A 27,908-nucleotide genomic window follows, 5' to 3' on the forward strand; every position below is an offset into this window, starting at 1 on the left:
TATGCTTTATTGTAGAATTAGTACTCTAAAAAATACTGACAGTAATAACACACTATCAAATTGTATACAAATGGCAGCTATATAATTTGTATGTTTAACAACTTAAATATATGCATTTCTTAATTTAATCTCCTGATGAACTACCTCCAATATCAATATTAAGGAGTTCTTTAATTTTATCATATAGTACTAACACCAAAGCACCCCCTGTACCACGAAGGATATTGGAGAAGGCACCACGAAAAAATGCATTGATTCCTTCATGTTGGTATATCTTCACAAAGCAGTCTAAAGTTCCTTTATATTGCCGTTCAGCCTCACCACTCTATGTAAAGAAAGACAAATAATTTGTCATTTTAATATCTTTCGTCTTTAAAAAATTTTTTTTTAATGTGTATGTTAGAGAGAGACAGAGCAAGCAGGGGAGAGGCAGAGAGAGAGGGAGACACAGAATGGAAGCAGGCTCCAGGCTGTGAGCTGTCAGCACAGAGCCAGATGTGGGGCTCGAACCCACGAACTGTGAGATCATGACCTGAGCCAAAGTCAGCTGCTCAACCAAGCCACCCAGGTGGCCCAATATCTTTCATTTGAAGACATATTTTTTTCAGCATTAAGGATAGATTAAATTAACACTGTATTGAGTAAGTATGTTGAGTCAATGGGCATATACTGAATACTGTACCCAGTGGTTTGAGAATTCTCATCTTGAAAACTGACCATATGTTAGGCTTCACAAAGTTCAAAAGATGACATCACATACTATGATTTACCCTCTCACTACTTTGCAATTAAGTGAGAAATCGATAGCAAAAAAGATAACTAGAAAAATATCAAATGTTTGGCTATTAAGAAAAACACATCTGAGAAAATATTTAAAGCCTCATAATAACTACCAAACTCCTTAACTAAAATTAAGCTTGGGTAGTAACTTATAAGGAAATTAATGACTTTGAAATATCAGAAAGGAAAGGCTGAAAATTAATGAACAATCTAAACATTTTTAGAAAATAAACCTAGAGAAAGTAGAAATAAGAACACAGCCCAAAGAAATAAAGGAAATAGGAAATAAATGTAACAGAAAGTATACAAAGTCAAAGTTATTTACTTGAAATATTTTACTGAAAAATTTCTAGAAACACTATTTGAGGAAAAACAAGAAAGTCTCTAAATTTCTTAGAAACATCAAATGTAACATCACTGCAGATGATCCAGAGATTAAGAAAAAGCAAGATGATATTACAAACAATTTCATGATAATTGAAAACTCAGAAGAAATAGACAAACTCCTAAAAAAGCATAATTTACCAACAGAATAAAAAATAAAACATTGGAATAATACATGAAATTCATTAAAGTAATCCAATTAGTTGCTGAACATCCTCTCTTAGAGAAAACCATGTGTCCAGATGGCTTCAAATGTGATCCCTACTAAATATTCAATGAACATTTAATTCCAATCTTATGGAAGTTATTCTAGAGAAGAGAACAAGTGGAAGACTCCACATGTTTTATGAGGCCTGCATAACCCTGGTATCAAAATTAGACTAGGACAGTACACGAAGGAAAAATTACAAGACCAAATCACTGAAAAAATGCAAAACTCCTAAACAAAAACTAGCAAATCAAACCCAGCTAGAAATATAATACATAATGACCAAGCTGGGTTTATCCCAGGCAGATAAGATTTGTTTAGCTCTGGAAAACAGATTAATGTAATATAATAGGTTAACATATAAAAAATGAAATCATCTTAATAGATATAGAAAAACATGACCACCACTCATGATTAAAAACTACTACAACCCAAAACAGAAAAGAACAGCCATAATATGATAAAGGATAACTACAAAATCCCACAGGTAACATTTTTAAAAATTTTAAACAAATTTACTTTATTTTTTAAATGTTTATTTCTGAGAGACAGAGAGGGCATTCACATGTACATGAATGGGGGAGGGGCAGAGAGAGAGGAAGACAAAGGATCCGAAGCAGGCTCTGCACTAAGAGTAGGGAGCCTGATGTGGGGCTCAAATTCACGAACCTGAGCCAAAGTCAGATGCTGAAATGATTGAGCCACGCAGGTTCCCCCAGCTAACATTAATTTATGTAACACTGAAGAATTCAATAAAGGCATAAGATTAGCAAAAAAAGGTTGACAGTTATTACTTCTTTAGTATAACACTAAAACAGAAGTCTCAGCCAGTGCAGAAAGGCAAGAAAAGGAAATAAAAAGTGCAAGAATTGGGACACCTGGGTGGCTCAGCTGGTTAAGTGGCTAACTCTTGGTTTCGGCTCAAGTCATGATCTCACGATTTGTGGGATGGAGCCCTGCATCAGGCTCTGTGCTGGTGGCATGGAGGCTGCTTGGGATTCTGTCTCTCTCTCTCTCTCTCAAAATAAATAAATAAACACCAAAAAATTTTTTTAAAGTGCAAGAATTGATAAGGGGAAGAAACACAGTATTATTCACAGATATACACCTACATTTAAAAAAATACAACTTCAGAGTGTAGATATAGACTAGTATTTGTAATAGGGTTTAACAAAGTTGTAGAATATAAATGAAAATACAAAAATTAAAGAGTACTATTATAGGCTGCGCTGTGTCCCCACAAAATTAATATACTGAAGTCCTAATCCTCAGTACCTCAGAATGTGACTAAATTTGGATATGGAATCTTTATAAAGGTAATTAAGATTAAATGAGCTTATTAGGGTAGGGCCTAATCCAATTTGCCCATCCTTATCAGAAGAGAAACAGAAAAAAGACCATAGGAAGACACAAGGAAAAAGACAGCCATCTATAAACCAAGGAGAAAGGTCATCAGAAGAAATCAGCCCTGCTGGACTCTTTGATTCAGACTTCTAGCCTCCAGAACTGTGAGAAAATAAATTTCTATCATTTAAGCTACCCAGTCTCTAGTACTTTGTTATGGCAGTTCTAGCAATACACACACATATACCTAAAACCCCTAGGGGTGCCTGGGTGGCTCGGTTGGTTAAGCGTCCGAATATGGCTCAGGTCATGATCTCATGGTTCATGAGTTCAAACCCCACATTGGGCTCTCTGCCGTCAGTGCAGAGCCTGCTTTGGATCCTCTGTCTCCATCTTTCCATGCCCCTCCACGGCCTCTTCTTTCTGTTTCAAAAAATAAATAAAAATTAAAAAAAAAAAGCTTTAAAACTCCATACACCCACAATTTTTTTCTGAATTATTGTGAGAGTAAGTGGCAGATTATCATGTCCCTTACCTTCAAACACTTCTATGCGTATTTTCTAAGAATAAGAATATTTTCTTGCATATCCAAAGTACAGTTATCAAAATCAGAAAATATAACATTGATACAGTACTATTTACCTAATCCATAGTCTATATGCAAATTAACTTTCCATTTAAAAAAGTTTTTCAATGTATTAAACTACAGCTAGATATATCAAGAGGAAACACAGGAGTAAAAATAGTCTGTGAGTGAAGTAATAATAGGTATGCTTTACTTTTTCAGGTGGCCTAAAGGATTTGTAGACATAAAATGAAGATAATGATAGTAACTACACCTCATGGCATTGTTCTGTCAATTAAATGAGTTAAAGTGCAAAATGCTTAGGACAGTATCTGGGACACAATAAGCACTCTATTACTATTCTAGCTTTCTGGGCTCATTATTTTTTAACTGCCCTCATGAAACCTATCATCTAGGTATACTGAACTACTTCTCAAGCCATACCTCTACATATGTTTCCCCTCCTCTGTTTAGAATGTTCTCTCATTATCTAGAGAAAAAAAATCTATTTACAGACATTTAGCTCTCCAAGGGGTCACATCTGATCACTTTAAATATTTAGATATCCATCCCTCTGTTGCATTCCTGGAACCTATGCACATTCAATTTATACCATTAACTGTATGCATTTAATACTATGCTATTAATTTGGAAGCAGATTCTACCTTATTTTGTGTCACCATAACGTAGCATAGATTAGGCACTCAAATATTTGCTAAACAAATGAATGTAGCAAGTAACATCAATAAGCTGGATGTACCAAAATTTTGATTTGGAGATTTATATTTAGAACATAGATCATTAAAACAAGTTTTCATCCTCAGAGTTAAAAATTATTTCCTTTATTAAAATATACTACAACAAATAATAACATGTCAATGGCTTGTGACAGGGCTTACTGCACTTAACCTAATATTCATTTAAGATAGACATACTCATCCAATCTGTGCCATCCTCCTCCAATCCCTGCCATCCCCCTCCACCTTTCAGATATGTTATAGGAGTGGAAAGAATTTCTATTTTGATAACAAAAGAGGAAGAAACTTTTGCTGGATGAAGTTTGTTTGGAGATAAGAAAGGATACAAGAACACATCATACATTTATTTTTAGTAAATAAAACAGACATCCTGCCTTTCGGCCACAATTTCTCTAAAATTTGAGTAAGTTTATATTTGAATAGCAAAGATATTAGAAAATTCAATTAGGTTCACAAATAATAATATAATACCTGCATCATCATGCGTCTTCTAACTGTGTCAAAGGGGTAAGAGAGAATTCCAGAGCATGTGGTCACAACTTGAGCAATGAAAAAGGAGACAAGAAACGGGGTTTCCTTTGGTTTTGGTAATAAGCCCTAGAAAAGAAAAACATGTCAAGTAACCATCTAAATTTCCAAAATACCTTAAATTCTTAAGTCAAAGAGTAACTCCTATAATGAGAGAGGGTTCAATTATACTTCAAATGCAACAAAACACAGTTTGATTTAATGTGGAAAGATTAATATTAGGAGATCAATAAGAAAGAAGTATGCCCTACATGGCTTCACTTTAAAAGCATACCTGAAAGAAAAAAAGCATACTTGCTATTATCAGAGATTTGTTATTAATGGCAAACACTAGGAGAGATAGCAGCCAGTGACCAAAAAAGTTCTTCCATGGCTCTTCCTCATAGAGTTAAAAATTAAAGAATGCCTGATATTATCATCAACAGTATTTGATAAGCAGCTTTAAAACTCTAAGCTAGTGAAGAAACACTCCTACATTTCACAACTACTACAGGTGATGATAGAGAAAAGCAGAGGAAGAACACACATAAAATTTTCCATTACTAAATAAACATACATAAAAGCATGTTAATTTCCATTAATTTAATCTGTCTAAAAAATACACACCAAATTAAAAGTAACATGTCCAGACCACAATAAAAATGACCTTCAGAACTGCTGGGTGGTTCAGTCGGTTAAGCGTCATGACTCTTGACTTTGCCTCAGGTCACCATCTCATGATTCATGAAGTGGAGCCCTGAGTCAGGCTCTGGGCTCCATGCTGACAGTGCTAAGCCTGCTTGGGATTCTCTCTCTCTCCCTCTCTGCCCCTCCCTAACTCACACTTGCTCGCTCTCAAAAGAAACTTCAAAAAAAAAATGACCTTCAACAATTATATTTATACTAATGAGGGAAAGCAGAAACAATATGTAAAACAAAATTTCTCTGAAGTCTTCATCTTATTTAGTAAGTAATACTGATATTAATTTCATTGCTTCCTTTTGGAAGTGACTGAGAACATGGGATTTTTGCCACTTAACATAAATTACTTAATGATTTCTAGATTGTTTATCTTCAATATGGGGATATTAAAAGCTACCCTAGGAAATTGCAAGAAAACACTTAACAAAGTTCCTAGAACTAAGTAGTAACTCAAAAAATGGTAGCTATAATTACAATCTTCCTCTTTCCTACTTTATGATAAGTGATAATAAAGTGAATGTAAAATCAGAAAACCTGTTAGAAGGTGTCTTTCTATATGCTAAAGATTTGATTATGATGTAAGCCTAATTAGCAGGTTTTCTATTTGTAACACAATATACAGTGAGTTGTTCAGTTGCAAACAGCACAAAAACTTAATGTTTGGGTTTATGCTTTATATGTAAAGTGAGATCCATAATCAAGTTATAATTTAATAAGGTTATGGCAAAGTCATGATTAAACAAAATTCTATGTCTCTTATTTCATCATTTATTTTCATTTCCATAATTAAAAGTAAACATATCTGCTGAACAAACTACTCATTAAAACAATAAAAAGAAACAAACCAGGTATTTAATATACAGCAGCTAAAGCCTCAAATTACCTTAACGGTGTCATATGCTCCAAAATAGGAGGCTCGGTACACAATGATGCCCTGAACTGAAACACCAAACCCTTGGTACAAACCAACAATTCCATCCGATTTTGCTATTTTTATAATACAGTCACCTAAACCCTTGAATTGCCGCTCTTCAGGACCTAAAATAAAACCATTTAAAATGTATTAGCAACGTTACATATCAGATAAACACTTTAATCAAAGTAATTAATCTTACAGACTTAAATGATCTGAAACTGCCATTTAGAAATCTTTCTAATAAAAAAGGACACAAATGAAAATCCTCTCATTTGTTTACAGAGAATTAATATTTCAAATAGTATCTTAAAATATTTTAACTGAAAATATTAATCTCTTATAAAAGCAATCTAGGGGTGCCTGGGTGGCTCAGTTAGTTAAGCGTTGGGCTCTTGATTTCAGTTCAGGTCATAATCTCACAGTTCATAGGATCCATCCCCACATTAGACTCTGTGCTGACAGCTTGGAACCTGCCTGGGATATTCTTTCTTTCTTTCTCTCTCTCTCTCTCTCTCTCTCTCTCTCTCTCTCTCTCCCTCCCCTTCTCATACACACTCTCTCTCTCTCAAAATAAATAAACTTAAAAAAAAAAAAGCAAATAAAAGCAATATATTTCAACCAATTTGACTTGCCTAAAACATTTCAACAAAATTACCAGAAGCTACTAACTAGGGTTCAGAAAAATAAAATAAAAATACTCCACAACTTACTTAAGTTGAAAAGCAGAAAGACAGACACAGCAAAAAGACAAAGCCAAGAACTAGCAATTTTAAGGATTAATAGTTTAGATGAATTATCATATTTTTCTAGTGTTTGCTGGTTTCATTTTTATTTTCCCTTCACCTAGAACTCCTTTACAATATTTTAAAGTAATATGTATATAGAATATAATCTTTCAAAATAAACTAAATTCTCCCAATTTTGAGAGAAAAATATTACAGAACTGAACTAAAAATAAGAGTTTTTTTTTCACTTTCTTAGCAATAACAAGAAAATTTGGACTGCCAGTTAAACATGATAGTTGGAACTCATATTTTCATCTTTATTCAAACTGCTACCCCTTCTGAGACATTTTCTCTGATCATTTATATAAAACTGATGTCACTCCCTGCTCCCTCAATATTTTTTCATGTCGTTTATTGCTAAATGACAGTATATTTTAGTCATTTATTCATTTTTTTTTTTTTACTTGTGTTTTCCCCTTGACCATGAGGTACATGGGCCATGTACCATGAGCTCCATGTTTTATGTGGGGTATCTATATGTGTGTCTCTAATCTCATATCTGAGGCAGGGCCTTGATCACAGAGGTACTCAATAAGTATTTGTCAAATGAATCTCTTGCTTTGAGAAATTCTACTAAAATGGTAATAAAAGAATAAAACAGGTTTAAAGGTATATAGGCAAGAACAGTACATGACACAGAATGAAATCCACAAATATCAGCAAGATGGAAAGGAGATGGAAGAGTGGTAACTCACTCAGTAGAGCAGAAAAAGTTGAAACTTACTTTCTTGCAGAGAGAAAAGCAAGCTGTTTTACCCCAATAACCTCAGAAAGACTTAGAAATTAGAGTATTGCTCTTGAGGTGAAAGCAATGTAACATATGAATGCTCAAAACCTCACCCCCAAGAAGCCAAGTGCCTTACTCCTCTGCCATCCTCAGAACTGAACACAAGGCTCCAGACTGAATGGGGCCAATTGATAGCCCCTACTGGGGCCAGTTCTTCCACAACTGCAGAAAAAAGCCTCACACAAAGATGTATCATTGTGAAATGTCAAGATCATTAGGGACAAAAGGTAATTAAAAAGAAAAGTCACATACAAAAGGATCGGCAGTTAAGAGATTGGTTTCTTAAGAGCAATATTAGAAATAACAGTCCAGAGAAATGTTTTCAAAATTGTGAAAGTGACTTTATTTTTATTTTTTTTTAATTTTTTTAATGTAAATAAACATTAAGTAAGTAAATAAATAAATTTTTGAGACAGAGCACTAGCAGGGGAGGGGCAGAGAGAGAGGGGGACACAGAATCTGAAGCGGGCTCCAGGCTCTGAGCTGTCAGCACAGAACCCGACACAGGGCTTAAACCCACAAACCGCGAGATCATGAGCTGAAGTCGGACACTTACCAACTCAGCCACACAGGCGCCCCAAGAAAGTTACTTTAACCTAGAATTGTAAATATGGTCAAATATTAAGTAAAAGGGTAAAAACAGAGATATTTTTAGACATTCAAGATCCCAATATATCTCCTATCTGCTCAAAAAGCTCAGGAGACTATATAAGAATATATCTACCAAAATAAGAGTGTAACAAAAACAGAGGAAGGTATGATGAATAAGGACAGAGGCAAAGGGAATCTCTGGGATTAGAACTGTACATGTAACCTAGAGAGGAGCCATAGTTGAAACAGGAATAAATTCAGGGAGGGATCTAAGAGATGGCTCTCTAGGAAAAAACTGGAAGTTACGAGCCATCTTCATATCTGCTCTTTTGTTACTGCAGTAATGGCCTTCTCCTTCCTTCTTTTGAGGGAAAAGAAAAAAGTAGTAATCTTTAGGCCCTATTATTCTACCATTTGGTTGAGATAAGATTTTTAGAATGTATTTCACGTTGCTACAGTATAACTCTACAATAAATAATACTTCACTCAAAACGCAAATAAGGAAGAGTAGTATTTTTGAAAATTCTATACCTTTTCCAATATCAGCACCTAATCGGGTTCGGGCAAAGTCTAATGGATAAACTACACATAAGGATGTTGCTCCAGCAGCTCCACCAGAGGCCAGGTTTGCCAAAAACCACCTCCAGAACTGAAACATATTAATTAAAAAGTGGTTATTAAACTATAGAATCTGTTTAAAATTTTTATTTTTATGAAGGTTAAAAAGTCAGATTTTCAAAATGCTTTTATAAAGTAAACATCCATGATAATGCATATCATATTGTGCAAAATATTTCCCTTCATGTTCACAAAGCCTGTTTCTTTCCAGGTAGTCTGGGAGATACAGTTTAAATGCTGATACACAGAAATTCCAAGACATTTTAATGGCCTCCAGCAAAAGTAGTCCAAATTAACAAGAGGCCACATAAGATAATTATCTCTTTAGACTATATAAATTTTTTGTCAATAACAGTATTAAGGGGCGCCTGGGTGATTCACTTTGTTGAGCACCTGATGCTTGATTTCGGCTCACATGATTCCAGGGTTGGGGGATTGAGCCCTATGTTGGGCTCTGCGCTGAGCGTTGAGCCTGCTTATGATTTTCTCAATCTCCCCCTCTGCCCTTCTCCCCTGCTCACACAGGTGCTCTAACATACATACATGAATGAATGAATCAATCAATGAATCAATGAATAAATAAATATTAGTGTTAGCTATGGCTAACATAGGTACCTATGGAGGCTTTAGTTATATTCTTTTTTGGTATTGGGGGGGGCAATAATACTTTATAATGCCACAATTTCACTTTGTAATTTTAGTTGATATTAAACAGCTCAAAAGTTAACAGCTCAAAAATATATTACGTTCAACTGCTGACATGAAAACTGGCAGAAACCAATTATAATATAGTTGAGTGGCATGTAAGTTAGGCCTTACTGATCTGGTTCACTTGGGCTATTGAGGTTCTTTTTTTTTAAAGTTTACTTATTTGGAGAGAAAGTACATTGGCATGCATATGCAAGCGGGGGAGGGTCAGAGAGAGGGAGAAAGAGAATCCCAAGCAGGCTCCATGCTATCAGCACAGAGCCCAACACAAAGCCCAAACTCATGAACTGTGAGATCATGACTTGATCACTGAGCCACTCAGGTGCCCTAAGCTATTGAGGTTCTTTTTGATAAACATTTAAAATGTGCCCTGCTTAGGTCCAGTAAACTTCTTTTTAACATCTAGAGCTTACTGGAGAAGAAAAGAATATTTGAATTGGAGTGGTTATAGAAAACCTAGGGTCCAAGGCCACTGTAACCATTTAAAATACATTAAAATGAATAATATTCTAGTCAGGTTCAGTTTTTTGCTTTATTCTCTGGCTTTTATTTCTAACAATAGTTTTAAGTCTCAGACAGCTTTGGAACTCTTGGCCTAGAAGGACCTTCCCATCATTTTTTTCCTATTTTTTTAAATACAAAAGTTACTGATTTATACTCTAATTCAAATTCAACTTCTTCCATGAAACTTCTGATCTCCAAACCCATTCAAAACTGTATGTAATCATCTCTCTCTCTCCATATACTTCAGCTCTCAGAGAATTAAAGGTGAATCCTATGACCAGTATGTAAAATATGTCAACATGTTCCAGATTCTCACTTAAATAGTATTTACAATCACTTTATTCTATTTGTAAGTATTTGTACTCATCTTACCTCCTACAGACTATAAATTTATTGAAGTCAGGATTATTATTTAACAGCTTTATTAAAATATAATACAATTTACCAATATAAATTCACCATACAATTCAATGGATTGATAGTATGTATATTCATTCAGAACTGTGCAACCATCAGCAGCTTTAGAACATTTTTATCACCCCAAATGCTATACCCATTAGCAGTCACTCCACATCCAACCCATCTCCCTGGGTCCTAGGTAACCATTAAGCCCCTCTCTGTCTCTATAGATTTGTCTATTATAGATACTTCCTACACAAAGAATAACACAGTAGATAGTCTTTCATGACTGGCTTCTTTCATTTAACATAATGTTTTTCAAGGTTCTTCCATGTGGTAGCAAGTATTAGCACTTCATTCTTTTTTATTGACAAATAATATTCCAGTATATGGATTTACATTTTATTTATCCATTCTTCAGTTCATGGACATTTTGGTTGTTTGTATTTTTTTGTGGCCAGAATTTTTTTTTAATGTTTATTCATTTATTTTGAGAGAGTGTGTATGTGCACATCCATGGGGCAGGGCAGAGACAGAAGGAGAGGGAGAGAATCCCCTCCCCGCACATAGTCCGATGTGGGGGTTGAACCCAGGAACCATGAGATCATGACCTGAACCGAGATCAAGAGTCTGAGTCTCACCCAACTGAGCCACCCAGGTGCCCTGATGCCAGGATTCTGAATTTACCTGTTTATTTCACAATACAAGTCATAGGACCTTACCCAGAATAATAGTAATATATTCAATAAATATTTGTTTAATGAGGTACTAGGAATGCCACATACTATCCTCAGACCCCTATGGCTCCTTTGCAGCAAAACTTACTAAGTTTTGTATGGGTAGCCCTGTTTCCTAATCACCCAGAGACAGTTAGATCAGGAGATTGCATTTGACCCCAAGGTAGCTAATCTATAATCTAGAAGATAATCTGTAACCTGGTAGAAAAAGATGAACAGGGCCAGAGTCTATTTCTTGGGAATGTGACTTTACAGTTCCATGCCAGTTAGCAGTAAGGACAAAAATGGAAAAGTTATTAAATAGCTCTTTTTTTGTCTTTTTTGAGACTGTTTCAAGTTATAGATCCTCTTCCAATAAAAATCACCTATGTATAAACACACTGTTAGTGGTTTAAAGTATTTGTCAAACATGCATGGATCTTAGGAAGGCAGACTGATGTGTTTCTGGGTGGATGATCATATAATTTATTATCCAAACCATGATACTTCTGACAGTGGAAGTGGGGCCTTTGAAAAAATGACACAGACAGACACAACATGGATAAATAGTGTGGCCAACCTTCTGATGGAAGAAAGAAAGAGAGAAGGAGGGAAGAATGAAAGAAGCAAGGAGGAGAAAAGAAGTATCTATGTTGAATGATAATCCTGCAAGTGTTCGTGTAACAAAATCTATAGAGGGATAGATTAAGCTAGTTAAGCTTGAAAATAAAATAGACCCAGAGGAGGTAATTTATTGATTTAAATGAGGGTTTCAGTTATTATAAATTAATAAATTCAGATATTACTATATTGTAAAAGGAGAGGGCAAGGAGAGGAATCAGGTTTAGACAAGAAGATGAAATAATCTGAAGGTTCTAGAGGAAAATAATCTTGTTTCTTTTCTCTCTCTCAAGTTTATTTATTTTTTTTTATTTCGAGAGAGAGATAGCACAAGTAGGGGAGGAAAGAGGAGGGAGAGAGAGAGAATCCCAAGTAGACTCTGTGCTGTCAGGGCAGAGCCCAATGTGGGGCTTGAACTAATGAACCTTGAGATCATGACCAAAATCAAGAGTTGAATGCTCAACTGACTGAGCCACCCCAGTGCCCCAATCTTGTTTATTTTCAACTGTTGACAAATAGATATTGTGTGACCAGACTCAATGATGCACTGAAGAACAAATGCCCTGGAACCAAAGTTCTTTCTAACAGAGCTTGTCTGGGCATGAAGGAAAGCTGGGAGAAGTTCTAATCTTCCCTGTTGATGGTTGTGCTGGAAGCTGCTAAAAGGGGGCAGAGAAACATTCTGTACCCAGGTTCAGCTAAGGTTCACCAAGTCTAGTCACCTTAGCTCAGAGAGGAGTAGAGTTCAATTGAAGAATCTGAATTTGGGAGCGAGGAAGACCTGAACAAATGACTTGGTCAAGTGCTCTCAGCTCTGAGTCTTGCTTTCCTTACCTGTACAGTTAGGATAAAAATACCTCAAAAGGTGAGGGGAACATTCAATGAAACAATATAGAGCTGAGCTCAATATAGGTGCATAGCTCCCCACAATGGTTATTTTTAAAAAAATTTTTATTTTAAAACAATAGCAGAATGTAATGTGTGAATCTGTTACAGATTACAGAGAGAATCTGTAAACTCTCCAACTAATTTCCCCCAATGGTAGTATTCAGCATAACTACAGTAGAGGAAATCAACATTGATAAAAACTTAGACCTTATTCAGATTTCACCCATTTTGCATGCATTCATTTGTGTGTGTACTTAGTTTTATTCGGTGTTATCACATATCCAGTTTCCTGTGACCATCACCAGTCAACAGTTCCATGATAAAGATCCCTCAATGCTATCCTTTTACAGCCACAGCCACCTACCTCAATCCTGGCAACCACTAATATGTTTTCCATCTCAATGATTTTGATATTTCAAGAATTTTATATAAATGGAATCACAGAACAAATAACTCAAGATTGTTTTCTTTCATCCAAAGTTCATGCATGTATCAAAAGTTTACTCTTCTTTAAAAATTTGTTGTAAAATATATGTAACATAAAATTTACCATTTTAGCTATTTTTAAGAGTATAATTCAGTGACACTAAGTACATTCACAATATCAAAAATATTTCTACTCTCTACTTCCAGAACTTCATCATCCCAAAATAGAAACTCTGTACCCATTAGATAAAACTCCCCATTTTCTTTCCTCCTGGCCCCTTAATTCTATTTCTTGTCTACGAATTTAATTTGCCTATTCTAGATACCTAAGTGGGATAATACAATATATGTTTTATCAACAGTTTGTTTCTCTTTATTGCTGAGAAGTATTCCATGGTGTGATGTACCATAGTTTTAACTATTCACCTGTTGAAGGACATCTGGGTTAATTCTAGATTTTGATCTATTATGAAATAAGCTTCTGTGAACATGTGCACGCTAGTTTTTGTGTGAATGTAAGTTTTTATTTTCTGGGATAATGCCCAAGGGTATAACTGCTGGGATGTATGATAAGCACATGTTCAGTTTGTAAGAAACTATTGTTCTCTTTTCTAGAGTGGCAGTTATCATTTACATTCCCACCAGCAATATAGGAATGATCTAGCTTCTCTACATCTTCACCAACATCTGGGGTTGTCACTATTTTAGCCATTCTGATAGGTGTGTAGTGCTATCTCATTGTGGTAGATCGATCACTTTAACGTTTATTTATTTTTGAAAGAGAGAGAGAGAGAAAGAGAGAGACAGAGAGAGAGAGAGAGAGAGAGAGAGAGAGAGAGAACGAGTGGGGGAGGGGCAGAGAGCGAGAGGGAGACACAGAATCTGAAGCAGGCTCCAGGCTCTGAGCTGTCAGTGCAGAGCCCGACAAGGGGATCGAGCCCACGAGCCATGAGCCGAAGTCAAGACACTCAACCAAGTGAGCCACCCAGGCGTCCCACAAAAATCACTTTTAAACTCATATACTATATTTGTTTTTTCTATCTTCCCTACTTCTTTTAAAACCAGGTAAAAAAACCAAAAATACTGATTTTTCTATTTTAATTATTCTTCTTCACTTTAGAGGGGTGGGCAAAGATGAAATAAAATTTTGATGTCCAAAGTCAGAAGTAAAAGGGTTATTAATATCCAAATTTAGTAAATAATACATATTACATTCTTACGTGTGACTGAATACCTTTACAATATAAATAAGATAGGATGTCTTTATAGAAATACTAAAGATGTTCTTACCTCAATTTCTAATAATTTGAAATTTATTATAAATACTTAGCAAAGATCAAAGTTAACTTTAAAACTTGTAATGAGATGTTATTTATACTGCTAGGAATAGATGTTAGTAACAAATATTCTGGTTAACTCAGGAGTTAAATTCTCCATTTGGCTTAGTCTTACAGAAATTATCTTTTGGGGGAGGTGGGGTGGGAAGTGTTCAGTAAAGACTTAACTCAGCAGGCCTGCACTGTCCAAACCATTTATATACTGAGATCTTCAGGACCCATCCTTGACCAGTTTCTTCAAGATAACATCTAAGCCCTTAGAAAATTCTGATTAGTTTCTTTGTATGAAAGAAAGCCTTAGGCTTTGGGCCACACCAGACAGTTTATGCTAATATGTGAATTTATGGTGAACACCTGTTTTGTATGCTCGGAACATTGGGCTAACTTATATGAGTTTGATCTCTTGGGTTAGGGAGTAGTGGCTAGAGTCTGAGTAGTTAAGGACACTCACATTCCTTGCCTATGCAACTGATCTCTCCAAAAAATCCTGGACTCCAATGCTCAAGTGAGCAATCCTATTTGACAACACATCATGTGTATTGTCACACATTGCTACTGGGAGAATTAAGTGCTGTCCATGTGACTCTACTAGGAGAAGACCACTAAAAGCTTGCATCTGGTTTCTCCCAGACTCTATCTGCCTTTTCCCTTTGTTGATTTTAACTATATCCTTTTTGCTGTAAAAAAAAAAAAACAAACAAAAAAAACAACCAACTCATGAGCATAATAGCTTTTCTGTGTTCTCTGAGTCCTAGTTAATCACTAAAAGTGAAGGTGATCTTGGGGACCTCTGATACAGGTTCTGAGTCAAGAAAAGTTCTAATTATTATAGCTAGCAGCTAAGAAAGACAGGGATATTTTTCTGAGTGCCTATCATCAAGCACAGTACTATGATAATAAGCACTTTATAAGTAATGTCATCTAAACTTCACCAATTATGAGGGAGGTATTATTATGTCCAATTTTTAGATGAGGAAAATAAGGATCAGAGACGTGACTTTCAAAAACCCACAAAGCTAAATAACACAGTGCCAGGATCCAAATCCAGACATTCTAAGCCTAAAGAATTTTCTTCATTACCTTTATATTTCCCACTACATATTAGATGGTGCAAAGTACTCCATAAACATTTCTTAATGAAATATAGACTGTGAAAAAAGGGGAATAAAGGATATACAAGGAAATTAAAGAAGACAGCAACAAACAAATATTCCACAAACAGTTGCTTTTATAAAGAACCCACTAGAGGGCGCCTAGGTGGCTCAGTAGATTAAGCATCTAACTTCAGCTCAAGTCATGATATCACCATTTGTGGATTTGAGCCCCACGTCAGGCTCTGTGCTGACAGCTCAGAGCCTGGAGCCTGTTTCAGATTCTGAGACTCCGAGTCTCAAACTTGTGCTCTGTCTCTGTCTCTCTTTCTCTCAAAAATAAGTAAACATTAAAAAAAATTTAAGATTCTCCCTCTCCCCCCTGCCCCTTTCTCCTACTCTCTAAATAGATAGATAGATAGATAGATAGATAGATAGATAGATAGATAAAAATAAAAAGAATCTGCTAGGACAGCTAGATTGGTTGGTTGGCTTTGGCTGGTTGGGGGAAAAAGAAAAAGAGAAAGGATGAAGGCAAAGATAGACTGTGTAAGGGCAAGGGGAAGACTTTGTAAGGTATTTAAAAGGGAGACCTTAAGAGTAATATAGGTGGTTTAGTGTATACAGAGGCAACAAAACAAACAGAAACCAAAACAAATGACATATAGCTCATATGAATAGGCAATTTTAAAACTGAAATTTTATAACCAAGGGAGTGATTATCTTGAAAAGAAAAAGCACTTTTTCAATTCAAAAAACAAAGGGGGAGGGTGCCTAAGTTGCTTAGTCGGTAAGCGTCTGACACTTGATTTCAGCTCAGGTCATGATCTCATGGTTGTGAGAGCAAGCACTGCACCAGGTTCTGCGCTAGGCATGGAGCCTGCTTAAAATTCTCTCTCTCCTTCTTACTCTACCCCTCCCCAGCTCAAGATTTCATGTGCTCTCTCAAAAAAACCCCAAAAACCAAAAACTAAAAGAAAAAAAAAAGAATTTTCTACCTTCAATTTATTGCTTCCTGTTTTTGTTTGATTTTCTTCCTATGCATTTTAATCTCAACTAGAGACTTAGTCATAAAAAAGAAAAAAGAAACAATGTACTTCTTTAAGAAATTAAATACCTCAGATATGTAGGAATACATACCTGTCCACTGCTTTAAAATTTTTTTTAATGTTTATTCATTGTTTGAGAGAGATAGAGAGAGAGATGGATTGTGAATGGGGGAAGGGCAGAGAGAGAGAGGGAGACACAGAATCTGAAGCAGGCTCCAGGATCCAAGCTATCAGCACAGAGCCTGACACGGGGCTTGAACTCATAAACTGAGAGATCATGATCTGAGCTAAAGTCATATGCTTAACTGACTGAGCCACCCAGGCACCCCTTTTATTAGAGGGAGAGAGATAAAGGGAGAGGGCACACATGCATGCAAGCTGGGGAGAGGGGCAGAGGGAGAAAGAGAGAGAACCTTAGGCAGGCTCCATGCTCAGTGCAGAGCCTGATGTGGGGTTTGATCCCAGGACCCTGGGATCACGACCTGACCCAAAAATCAAGAGTTGGATGCTCAACTAACTGAGCCACCCAGGAACCCCTGTTGACTACTTTTTTTTGCTGAACTTTCCTAATGCAGTAGAACAGTGATTATACCATGTAAGTTATATTAAAATTAACACTTATTCAGACAAATATTATCTTGGGACAAAAGATCCTTTAGTTATTAAAATCGTGTTAAGAGATTTAGAGAAACTTGTAAAAAATGTAATTCTATGTTTCTCAAATATAGTTTCTATAACATAATGCATATTGATATGTTAAAAGTTACTATGTCTTAATTACTATTTCTTCTACCACTTTAGCATCTCCTCCCCAAGTAAAATATCACAGGTTAAGACAAATGCAACTATTTCTTAGAAAATGATAGATATTAAAATGTCCTTACTGAGCGCCTGGGTAGCTCAGCTGGCTAAGCATCTTACTCTTGATTTTGGCTCAGGTCATGATCTCAAGGTTTGTGACATTAAGCCCAGCATCAGGCTCCAGTGCAAAGCCCGCTTGGGATTCTCTCCCTCTACCCTTCCCTGTTCACACTCTTGTGTACACGCTTTCTCTCAAAAATAAATAAATAAATAAACCTAAAAAAATGTACTTACCTGTTTTTCTTTATTAACTCCAGACATGAAAAGTTGTTTGTATTTGTCCTTAAAAGCAAAGTTTAGAGCTTGTGTTGGAAAATACCGGATAACATTTGCCAAATTGCCACGCCAATAACTGAAGAAACCTACCAAAAAACAAAAACAAAAACAAACAAAAAACATACTAAATATAAACTTGTATTATTTAAAAATTCCCATAGTTTTAACAAACTTAGTTATTTGAACTATCTAAAATTTATACTCTTTCTCATGAGAGAAAATTAAGTTTATGTGTGAATCCACTGAAGAAAACAGGCAGTGTTAACTCCATGTGCCCCATTCCAATTTTGTTAATTTCCAATAAAAAGCCTTAAATACCCCAAAACCTATGGAAAGTATTATCAGTTGAATACAGGGCTTTCTCCTAGTAGAAAAACAGAGCTCACCAGTATTTGTCAGAGAAGCTAGTAACCCTTAGCCTCATTTCCAAATCATGACATACAATTCCTATTATTAGAACAGAATTGGTTTGTATACATACATATGAGAATGAGAAAGCTGTTAAGAGTCTAAAGTATCCTCACCTTTATGTTCTGGAACCTAGCCAGAAAAGGGATCAATTTACAATTCAAGGCAGTCTCCAGAGGCCTGATGGAGAGGTTAGAGGAAACTTTCCAGGCCAATAATCTTCCCACTTCAAATCTCCATGGATTGACCAATCCTTAAAATTCAGTCATTGTGTTACCCCTATAATTCGCAACTACCTTTAAAATCCAGAACTGATCTAGAATACAATAGGCTATCTCTTAAGTAGCCATAGTTGTGTCTACTAGATTACAAATTGTCCAATGGTTTGATTCTGCTACTTTGAATAGGATACCTCTAGTCCAAACTTGGAGAATACCCAGAATCAGTCTTCTAAAGATAAAGATTCAAATGAAAATAATCTCTGTTGACTGGGCTGATGTTCAGAAACTGAAAGTTGTATTTATTTGCTAAATAAGAAAGTCTGCTTTGTGGGGGAAAAAAAAAGAATCTTGGTGAGTCCCAAACTGCATATAAAGCAATTACACAAAGATAATTAAGAAACATATTTAATAGCTAAGAAATAATCTGAGTATTCACAATTGATTCAGTCTCTACTAGGACATTTAACATGTAATGGTACTGAGTGCTTCCTAAGTACTTAGTATGTGCTGGCACAGGACAAAGGCTGTATATTTCATTTAATCACCACATTATGCTTATGATATAGACTCTCCTACAGTACCCATTTTATACATGCACAAAGTGAAGCTTTAAAAGCTTAAAAACTAAGGGGGCACCTAGTGACTCAGTCGGTTAAGCGTCTCTTGATTTCGGCTCAGGTCATGATCTCACAGTTCGTGAGGTAGAGCACTGCACTGGGCTCTGTGGTGATAGTGCGGAACCTGGTTGGGATTCTCTCTCTCTCTCCTTCTCTCTCCGGGATTTAAATTGAAAAAAAAATTATTTGTTTAAAAAAAAAAACTGAGTTTAGAAAAAGTGTCATATACCCAAAGATATTAGAATTTCCATTTTATACATGGTCCTTAAATATTAATAGTCATTTTGAAAATGGTTGACCCATGGGCGCCTGAGTGGCTCAGTCGGTTGAGCGTCCAACTTCGGCTCAGGTCATGATCTCACAGTGTGTGGGTTTGAGCCCCGTGTCGGGCTCTGGGCTGACAGCTCAGAGCCTGGAGCCTGCTTCAGATTCTGTGTCTCCCTCTCTCTCTGCCTCTCCCCCACTCATGCTCTGTCTCTCTGTCAAAAATAAATAAACATTAAAAAAAAAATTTTAGGAAATGGTTGACCCAGCTGAATGGTACTGAAATATTATGGGTTTTAGATTATAAGTTATTAGTCATAATTCTATAATTATGATTATAGTCTGAATTAATACCTCACAAAACAGTGTCATATTTAAGAGCAGTATAAAGGATTGTAACTTTGGCTAATGAATTGTATATAAATGGAAGATTTTGGAAAGACATCTGGAAATTAACATGAAAGCATAACATAGCACTGGATTTATGATTAAAAAGGTTTGTTACAGTTGGCTGAAGAATATTCTTTTTAGGAACCCTTTTGTACTGCTGGTAGGAATGCAAACTGGTACAGCCACTCTGGACAGTATGGAGGTTCCTAAAAAAATTAAAAACAGAACTACCCTACGACCCAGGAACTGCACTACTAGGTATTTATCCAAAGGATACAGGAGTGCTGATTCGAAGGGGCACATGCACCCCAATGTTTACAGCAGCACTATCAACAATTGTCAAAGTATGGACAGAGCCCAAATGTCCACCAACTGATGAATGGATAAAGAAGATGTGGTATAGAGATACAATGGAATATTATTTGGCAATCAAAAAGAATGAAATCTAGGGGCGCCTGGGTGGCGCAGTCGGTTAAGCGTCCGGCTTCAGCCAGGTCACGATCTCGTGGTCCGTGAGTTCGAGCCCCGCGTCAGGCTCTGGGCTGATGGCTCAGAGCCTGGAGCCTGTTTCCGATTCTGTGTCTCCCTCTCTCACTGCCCCTCCCCCGTTCATGCTCTGTCTCTCTCTGTCCCAAAAATAAATAAACATTGAAAAAAGAATGAAATCTTGCCATTTGCAATAATGTGGATGGAACTAGAATGTATTATGCTAAGCAAAATAGGTCAGAGAAAGACAAATATCATGATTTCACTCATGTGGAATTTAAGATACAAAACAGATGAACATAAGGAAAGGGAAGCAAAAATAATACAAAAACAGAGAGGGAGACAAACCATAGAGTCTCTTAATGATAGAGAACAAACTGAGGGTTGCTGGCAGGGTGCTGGGTGGGGGGGAAGGGCTAAAGGGGTGAGGGTCATTAAGGAGGACACTTGCTGGGATGAGCACTGGGTGTTATATGTAAGTGATGAATCACTGAATTCCATTCCTGAAATTATTACACTATATGTTAACTAATTTGGATTTAAATTTTTAAAAAAAGGAATACATCCTTTTTAGCAAAATTGCATTTGCATGAAAAAAACCTAGAAAATTCATCAAAACACAGGCCAATGTCTCAATGAAAATCTAGAAACAAATAAATCCCTAGAAGTATACCAGGAAAACTGGCAGCTCTTAACAGGTTATATCTGAAAAAAAATATAATCTCACATACATAAAATACTTTTGCATTATTTCACAGAACTCATGGATTCCTTGAAGCTACAGTGTCAGGTTAAGAACTCCTGTTTTAATCTTTTTCCATAGATCACCCTTAAAAACTTTATTCTTATTCCTTTCTTTGCATTTCACTGCTGTACCATGCTTTTAGGAACTTCAGTGTCCCTGCTAAGAGTGCAAAGGGAGAGAAACCTCGAAGTGAAATTCTGAATGCATTTTCTATAGGAATGTTATTTCCGGGGGCTAGGTTTCAGGGTTTTATTCATCTATAGTACACTAGGTACCTACACTAGGTAAGTTTCCTCAGAAAGATTACAAAAACCTACTCTATGTATAATGCAAGTTTATATCAAAGATACTCCTTTATAAATGAATACCAGGAATACATGCTTGTAAATTTAGGGAAGTATACATACTGATTAAAGAGTTAAAACTTATTGAGCACTAACTGCAACAGACACATGGTTGAATATTTTACAGGCATGATTTTGTTTAACTCTCACAACTATCATATCAGGTAGGTACTATTATTATACCCAGTATATAACTGGGGTGATTGAGGCTGAGATAGGTTAAATAAAAACTGCTGAAGGTCACAAGGTGAGGAAAAGGCTGGGACTTGATTCCAGAATCCAACTCCAAACCTAGATCTATTAAGTTTCTACTGCCTCTCTATAAAAATCCATTCTGGATAAAAATAGTATTTTTTGGTCAGATAATCCATTCTAGATAAAAACCAGTATTTTTGGTCAGAAAAAAACAAGAGAAAAGGATGATGTAAATGTAGGAGTATTTTGATACTCTCTAGTCATACAGAATAAAAGGGCAATTTCCTAAGATATAATCACAAAATTGGTAGGGAAAAACATAGTGATTGTGGTATCTTTCTTTGCTAATAACAAAATATCTAAGTTTTTGACTTAATTGCTAAGAAAAAAATAATTTCTTCAAAATTTAAGGCTGAGAGGGGCACCTGGGTGGCTCAGTCAGTTAAGTGGCTGACTTCAGCTCAGGTCATGATTTCACAGTCTGTGAGTTCGAGCCCCGTGCGAGGCTCTGTGCTGACAGCTCAGAGCCTGGAGCCTGTTTCAGATTCTGTGTCTCCCTCTCTCTCTGACCCTCCCCCGTTCATGCTCTGTCTCTCTCTGTCTCAAAATAAATAAATGTTTAAAAAAAAATTTAAGGCTGAGAAAAAACCATCATGAACTTAATTCTGAGAAAATAATTAAGAATTAAAATGGAACAGGGGCACCTGACTTCGGTTCAGGTCATGATCTCACAGTTTGTGAGTTCAAGCCCTTCATCAGGCTCTGTGCTGATCGCTCAGAGCCTGGAGCCTGTTTCAGATTCTGTGTCTCCCTCTCTCTCTGCCCCTCTTCTGCTCACACTCTGTCAATCTCTCTCAAAAATAAATAAACATTAAAAAAACACATTTAAATAAAAGAATTAAAATGGAACAAACAAATGAACTTGGGGGAAAAGAGAAGGAGAGGCAAACCATAAAACAGATTCAACTATCGAGAAAAAGCTAGTCATGGTGGGGGGATGGGTTAAATGGGAGTTGGGTATTAAGGAGGGCCCTTGTTGTGATGAACACTGGGTAGTGTATGTAATTCTACACCTGAAACTAATATTACACTGCATGTTAATAAACTGGAATTTAAGTAAATACTTGAAACAAACAAAAGAATTAAAATATAGACCTGATGGGAAAATGAGAAAAAGTTACTGGTCAACTTATTAGCCAAGCCATGATAATGCTAAACATGTTTGGGTATATATATTCTAGACTGGTGTGCTACTACATGTTTTGACAATATGCCTATCAGTAAAAACTATGTAAGGCTGACTCTCAAATATGTACACATTAAAAAGATTATATATATTTTCTACTATACTACTCTGCTATGCACATTTGTAAAAATACCCAAAATAGAAATTAAAGGATGTAAAGATTCTTCATTTAAAAACCTTTTATTTGGTACCTAGTACATAGTGGACCTGCTAGGGATAGCACTAAGGACCAAATTTCTTGGGTTTATGGAGCTTATATTTTAAGGGAGAGAGACCAGGGAGACAGACTATGAACAGATAAATATGTCAAGTAGCTTTAAGAACAAAAATAATATGTGGACATGGAGATTGAGGAAGGGCTATTTACATAGGGCAGTTGGAGAAAAAACTTCTAGATAGGAGATATTAGAGAATAACTTAGCATTCATTTGAACAATTAAACAATATATTTAGATATCTTGCTAATCATGATGTTTTCACACCATTATTTGCTATTATCTCAAAGCACCCTTGAGGTGAGGTTCATTCTTAAGAATAAAATAAAATAAAATATTTTTAAAAATGTTAAAGAATAGTGTACATGAATATATATTTCAAATAGTCTTCTTGATACTTTCAAATATTCAAACAGTCTTCTTGTCTCTATAAATCCAACTGAGCAAACATAAACTATGTTTATTACATAATAATTGAGAAAGGGTGCCTGTCAGCCCCTCTTTAGTATGCAATTCATTTTCTTTTTTTCAGAATGCCTTAGTGTCTTAGGATTTCTAACTGACATTTGGCCCAAGCATAGATACCAGTGCCAATTCATATACCAAATATTAGTAATGTTTATGTTTACTTTCCTATTTTATTTAAAATGATGTCTAGTATTTTCTTTCCATATCCCAAACCACTGTCTTCAAGATATAAAAAACCTCATAGCCAGAAACTCCTAAAAGAGGAAAGAGAGATCTGGTAGATGCTTAAAAATGAGCTGCCTAGATCAGATCTTTAAAATATTTGTTTACCATATATGAAATAAAACAATTTTTTAAAAAACAATTACTTTAAAATATTCTTACATATATGCCTATTGTGCCCAGTGAAAAATTATAGCACAGACACCAAAATGTTACCTGTGGGGATTTCAGTGGTGAGTTGTTTTACTTTTTGATTCTTTATATTTTCTAATTTTCTATAACATGAATTTTTCATGTAATAAAGGTTTAAACAGTACTAAATAAGAGTATGCATACAAAGTTTGAAGGTCCCACAAACAACTAAAGCATAGAATAAATCTTTAAGAACAGCATCAGTCAAGATAAATCCAGAAGCTTTTACAAGCCAAGGAAAGCTTATAGGGTGTATGAAAGATACCCAAAGAGATGTTGAAAGCTAAGTCCAGAGATTTAAAATGAAGAGATCTATCCTTGGTGTAGAAAGAAAGCAGAGATAAGTAAGAAGATAGTGAGAGACCATCTACTTGTGCCTTATGGGTTCATGTCTCTCAAGTTCATTTCATGTTGCCTAAAGAAAGGAAAAATTATCAGTAAAATTAGAGGAAACATGAAACACAAGAGAAACCTCAGAGCATTTGAGATGAGGATGTGCCTTGACTTTCAAAAAAGGGACAGGAGGTAAATTCCAGAAAATAACAATTTCAGAACTTCATTGCCCAGTAAAATTCCAGAATGATCTACCCTAGTGATTCTCAACCTTACCAGGCTCAAGTCCTCTATATAGAATAAATACTTAACATTACTTCCTTTAGGATCTAGAAATAGAAGTCAAAGACTGTGACTTCTTCAACAATTTTTTAAAAATCCATATAATGCCCTCTCTACCACACAGGAAGAGAAAATAAACGCATTTTAAATAAAATAGGGATTATATTTTATTTTTTAAATGTTTACTTATTTTGAAAGAAAGAATTGTACTGAGAGCTGTTCACCATTGTGAAAGCTCATGTCACCATGAATGCTTACACACGAGTGGGGGAGGAGCAGAGAGGGAGAGAGAGAAGCCCAAGCAAGCTCCACACTCATTTAGTTCCTGACGTGGGGCTCCATCCCACAACCATGCGATCATGACCTGGACCAAAATCAAGTGTCGGACACTTAAACGACTAAGCCACCCAGGTGCCCCTAAAATAGGCATTTTAATTAGTAAATTGGTGAGGCATGAACACACCACAAAATTGTCAGATGCTTGCTTTCACTTAATAATGAATGTTATACTTTAGATACCATTAACATTTCTTTTAAAAGGGCTTAATAAATATATTTGTGTATATGTATATATAATGATCATGAATTCAGTAGTTACAAATGAAGATGATGCTTAAGTGGTGATCAAATATCACAAGAATTGGTAACTAAGTTTTTACAATGGTGAACACCTTTCAGTACAATTCTTTAAAAAATTTTTTTATTGTTTGTTTGTTTTTGAGAGACATAGAGAGAGAGAGATCAAGTGCAAGCAGGGAGAGACAGAGGGAGACACAGAATCCAAAGCAGGCTCAAGGCTCTGACCTGTCAGCACAGAGCCCAACGCAGGGCTCAAACTCACAAACTATGAGTTCATGACCTGAGCTGAAGTTGACAATGGACTGAGTCACCCAGGCACCCCCTCTCAGTACAATTCTTAACAAAACAAAATACAATAGTCTTTCTACTCACAAGGTAGTTGAATTACTCAATCAGTATATATGGAAACTATGTCCCAGACAGTTTGTGTTTATGAGTAAATGAGAGTTAGGTTCTAAGCTTAGAAAATCATAAACAGGTTTTACTACTACATGAATGTCTAGTGGGAGAAGTGAGCCATTTAGGTTGCAGAATAAGTGTTTGTTGCACAGGACTGGCCATGTACAGCAGCAGAATGTTTAGCATCCCTGGATTTTGCCTTTTATATCATTGCAATTATGTATTATACCCTTCTATCTTTGTGCTAAACAAAGAATTCCCTCCAAGTTTGTAAAAATGCCCCTAGATGGCAATATTATCCTTGTTGTGAATTACTAGTCTCTTAGCATAGGATATACCATGGAGTGTGTATTCATAACAAGGCCTTGTTTATAGGAACATAAAACATCTTAAAGTTCTGCTTATGATCATCTCATTGGAGGGTAAAGAAAGCAAGCACTAGAATACTATTTAGAATGATCTCAATTTACAAGAGCCATATTGAATATGTTTAGGTTTAAATATTCTTTAAAACAGTTAAAATATAAAATAAATTAGCACTGATCAGCACAACCTGACTAGAATATTTAACTTTACCTGACTAAATATTTAAAGCAGATTAGCTAATAATAAAGAGTCCCCTACTTCTGTGAAGAAGTCTTAGAATATAAACCAAGTGGAGATAGGTTCCTACCTTTCCTGTAAAAACCTTGGGGGAAACGGGAAGCTTACAAATGGGAGTGGAGAAATGTGAAACACTATGAAAGATCTGAGCTCAGCTCTCCAGGTGAGTATCCTAAATTTACAGCTTAGATGATGCCTTAAGAGTTACACACCAAAAAAACCCAAAAAACAAAAAAAAACAGAAACAAAAAACAGTTCCACTCCACCCTAAATACCACACCCAACAGGCCTAGAGGAGTTGTAACTACATCTCTGGGGAGAGAATGGTTTTCTCATGGGAGAGTAACCTGGCATAGACTTAGGAGTAGAAGAAAGGGCAGGCCCTGGAGTTGAAGCCACTCCTTGTTCAGGCTACACAATAAACAGGCCTATTGCCTTTTTAAAGTTCTTGTTGAGTTTTCAACTGAATACAACTACATGGGTGATTTATAGAAGATTTTTGATAAATTTATCCTCTTATCTACTTAGCTAACTTAAGAGCAATTCTGCAACAGAAGGGTATTTAATGGTTAACAAAACGCTTTATTTATCCCTTGAAATCATTTCGGTATCACTGGAAAAAAACCTTTACAATGAAAAAAAAAATCATAATTTTAATTAAGGCAGGGCTGATACAAAAAGAAAAACTGGTAATGTTATTCTCGTCTTTATTTAAAATTTTGATATTTTGCTCACTTTGGATTTTTCAAATTAACTTTGATTTTTTAAAATACTGCACTAAAATATCATTTGTCTTTACTGAGTTTTGGGGTACCCTCCTCCAATTTGTGCACGGGTGAATGCCTCTTTAGTTTCAGCCCTGGTCTTCAGTAGTTCTGAAGAATGAACAGAACCTCTTTTCACTCAATAGGTAGCAGAGTATTGGGAGGCTCCTACACTACCATATTTGGAGTACTTCTAAGAATATTATTTCAACAAATATTTAAGCAACTTAAAGCGCCTGTTAACATGCCTAATGGCATCTCCCTCAATCCTGGGAGGTCAACCATTTTCCTTCTGACCTAGGCACAACTACAGCAAGGTGTAAATCCCGATGTGAAGGAGAAACTTAAGCGAAAGAAGAGAATGTGGTGGCCTCTCCTACCCAGGACTGGTCACGTTACAGGCCTTCCTGTCTCTGGAAAGGGGAGCCTCTTAGGTTAGCTAAGAAACTGAACTGTCAACGGTATAGAAACAAACGCATCACGGACAGGCACATCTGTGGTGCAGTTACCCACTCCCGCCCCTCTCCCCTTTTCTGACAAGCTGACCCAGACCGGGAAAGGTTGGCATGGTGGCCTCTGGTACGCACCCTGCTCGCGGGGAATCCGCACCAGGCAATCCACCATGCCTTTGTACTGAGACTCGGCGCTGATCTGCCGGGACGACGCCTGCACCTGCAGCAGCAGCTTCACCCGCTCGATGGGCGCCACGGCTGTCTTGGACACAGCCGCTGCGACCCCGCCGGCCAGTAGGTCCTTCCCGAAGGACACGGGGTCAAAGAGCCGCTTTTCCGACTTCTTCCCCTGCCTCCCCTTCGGAGGTTCACGCTGCATGGTGGGAGGACGGCGGTAAAAATGGGCAGCTGCACAAGGAAAAAAGCCTGAGAGAATCTACGAAGGGAAGCCTAAAACCGCTTCAGCTTCGTCCTGGCGGGAAAGCGACGCTCAGGTTGCCGCGAGATGCGCGCGCCAGGGCCTGGGGGAATTCGCCGAGCTGCGCAGGCGCCTCCAACCGCCTCCCGCCTTCTGGCACCAGCCACGTGACTCCCAACACGTGTCTCCTCAGCGCTGAGCGCTGCCTTTGACAAACCCGGGTCTGGGTTTTCCTTGCTGCCCG

At 36.5% G+C, this 27,908-nt stretch overlaps 1 protein-coding gene across 1 annotated transcript; it reads right to left on the reverse strand.

Moving 5' to 3' along the window:
* On the reverse strand, positions 1 to 27,788 carry SLC25A31 (solute carrier family 25 member 31). Its single transcript, XM_015086612.3, has 6 exons — positions 27,382 to 27,788; positions 17,780 to 17,907; positions 8,859 to 8,976; positions 6,132 to 6,286; positions 4,511 to 4,636; positions 1 to 325 (listed from the first exon to the last, which is right to left on the reverse strand). The coding sequence occupies exons 1-6, from the start codon at positions 27,623 to 27,625 to the stop codon at positions 125 to 127; spliced, it is 972 nt and encodes a 323-aa protein (XP_014942098.2). The 5' UTR covers positions 27,626 to 27,788; the 3' UTR covers positions 1 to 124.
* Positions 27,789 to 27,908: the final 120 nt, after the last annotated feature.

This window comes from Acinonyx jubatus, chromosome B1 (genome assembly GCF_027475565.1).
Source record: "Acinonyx jubatus isolate Ajub_Pintada_27869175 chromosome B1, VMU_Ajub_asm_v1.0, whole genome shotgun sequence".
Lineage (NCBI taxonomy): Eukaryota > Metazoa > Chordata > Mammalia > Carnivora > Felidae > Acinonyx > Acinonyx jubatus.

What these genes read in the sequence shown, in the direction of transcription:
- SLC25A31 (XM_015086612.3), bottom strand. Translation starts at nt 27,625, where the DNA reads ATGCAGCGTGAACCTCCGAAGGGGAGGCAGGGGAAGAAGTCGGAAAAG. An exon ending in GAGCATATGACACCGTTAAG is followed by an intron (nt 4,637 to 6,131) that starts GTAATTTGAGGC and finishes TTTCTTTTCTAG; the next exon opens with GGCTTATTACCAAAACCAAA. An exon ending in GAAGACGCATGATGATGCAG is followed by an intron (nt 326 to 4,510) that starts GTATTATATTAT and finishes TTCTTTACATAG; the next exon opens with AGTGGTGAGGCTGAACGGCA.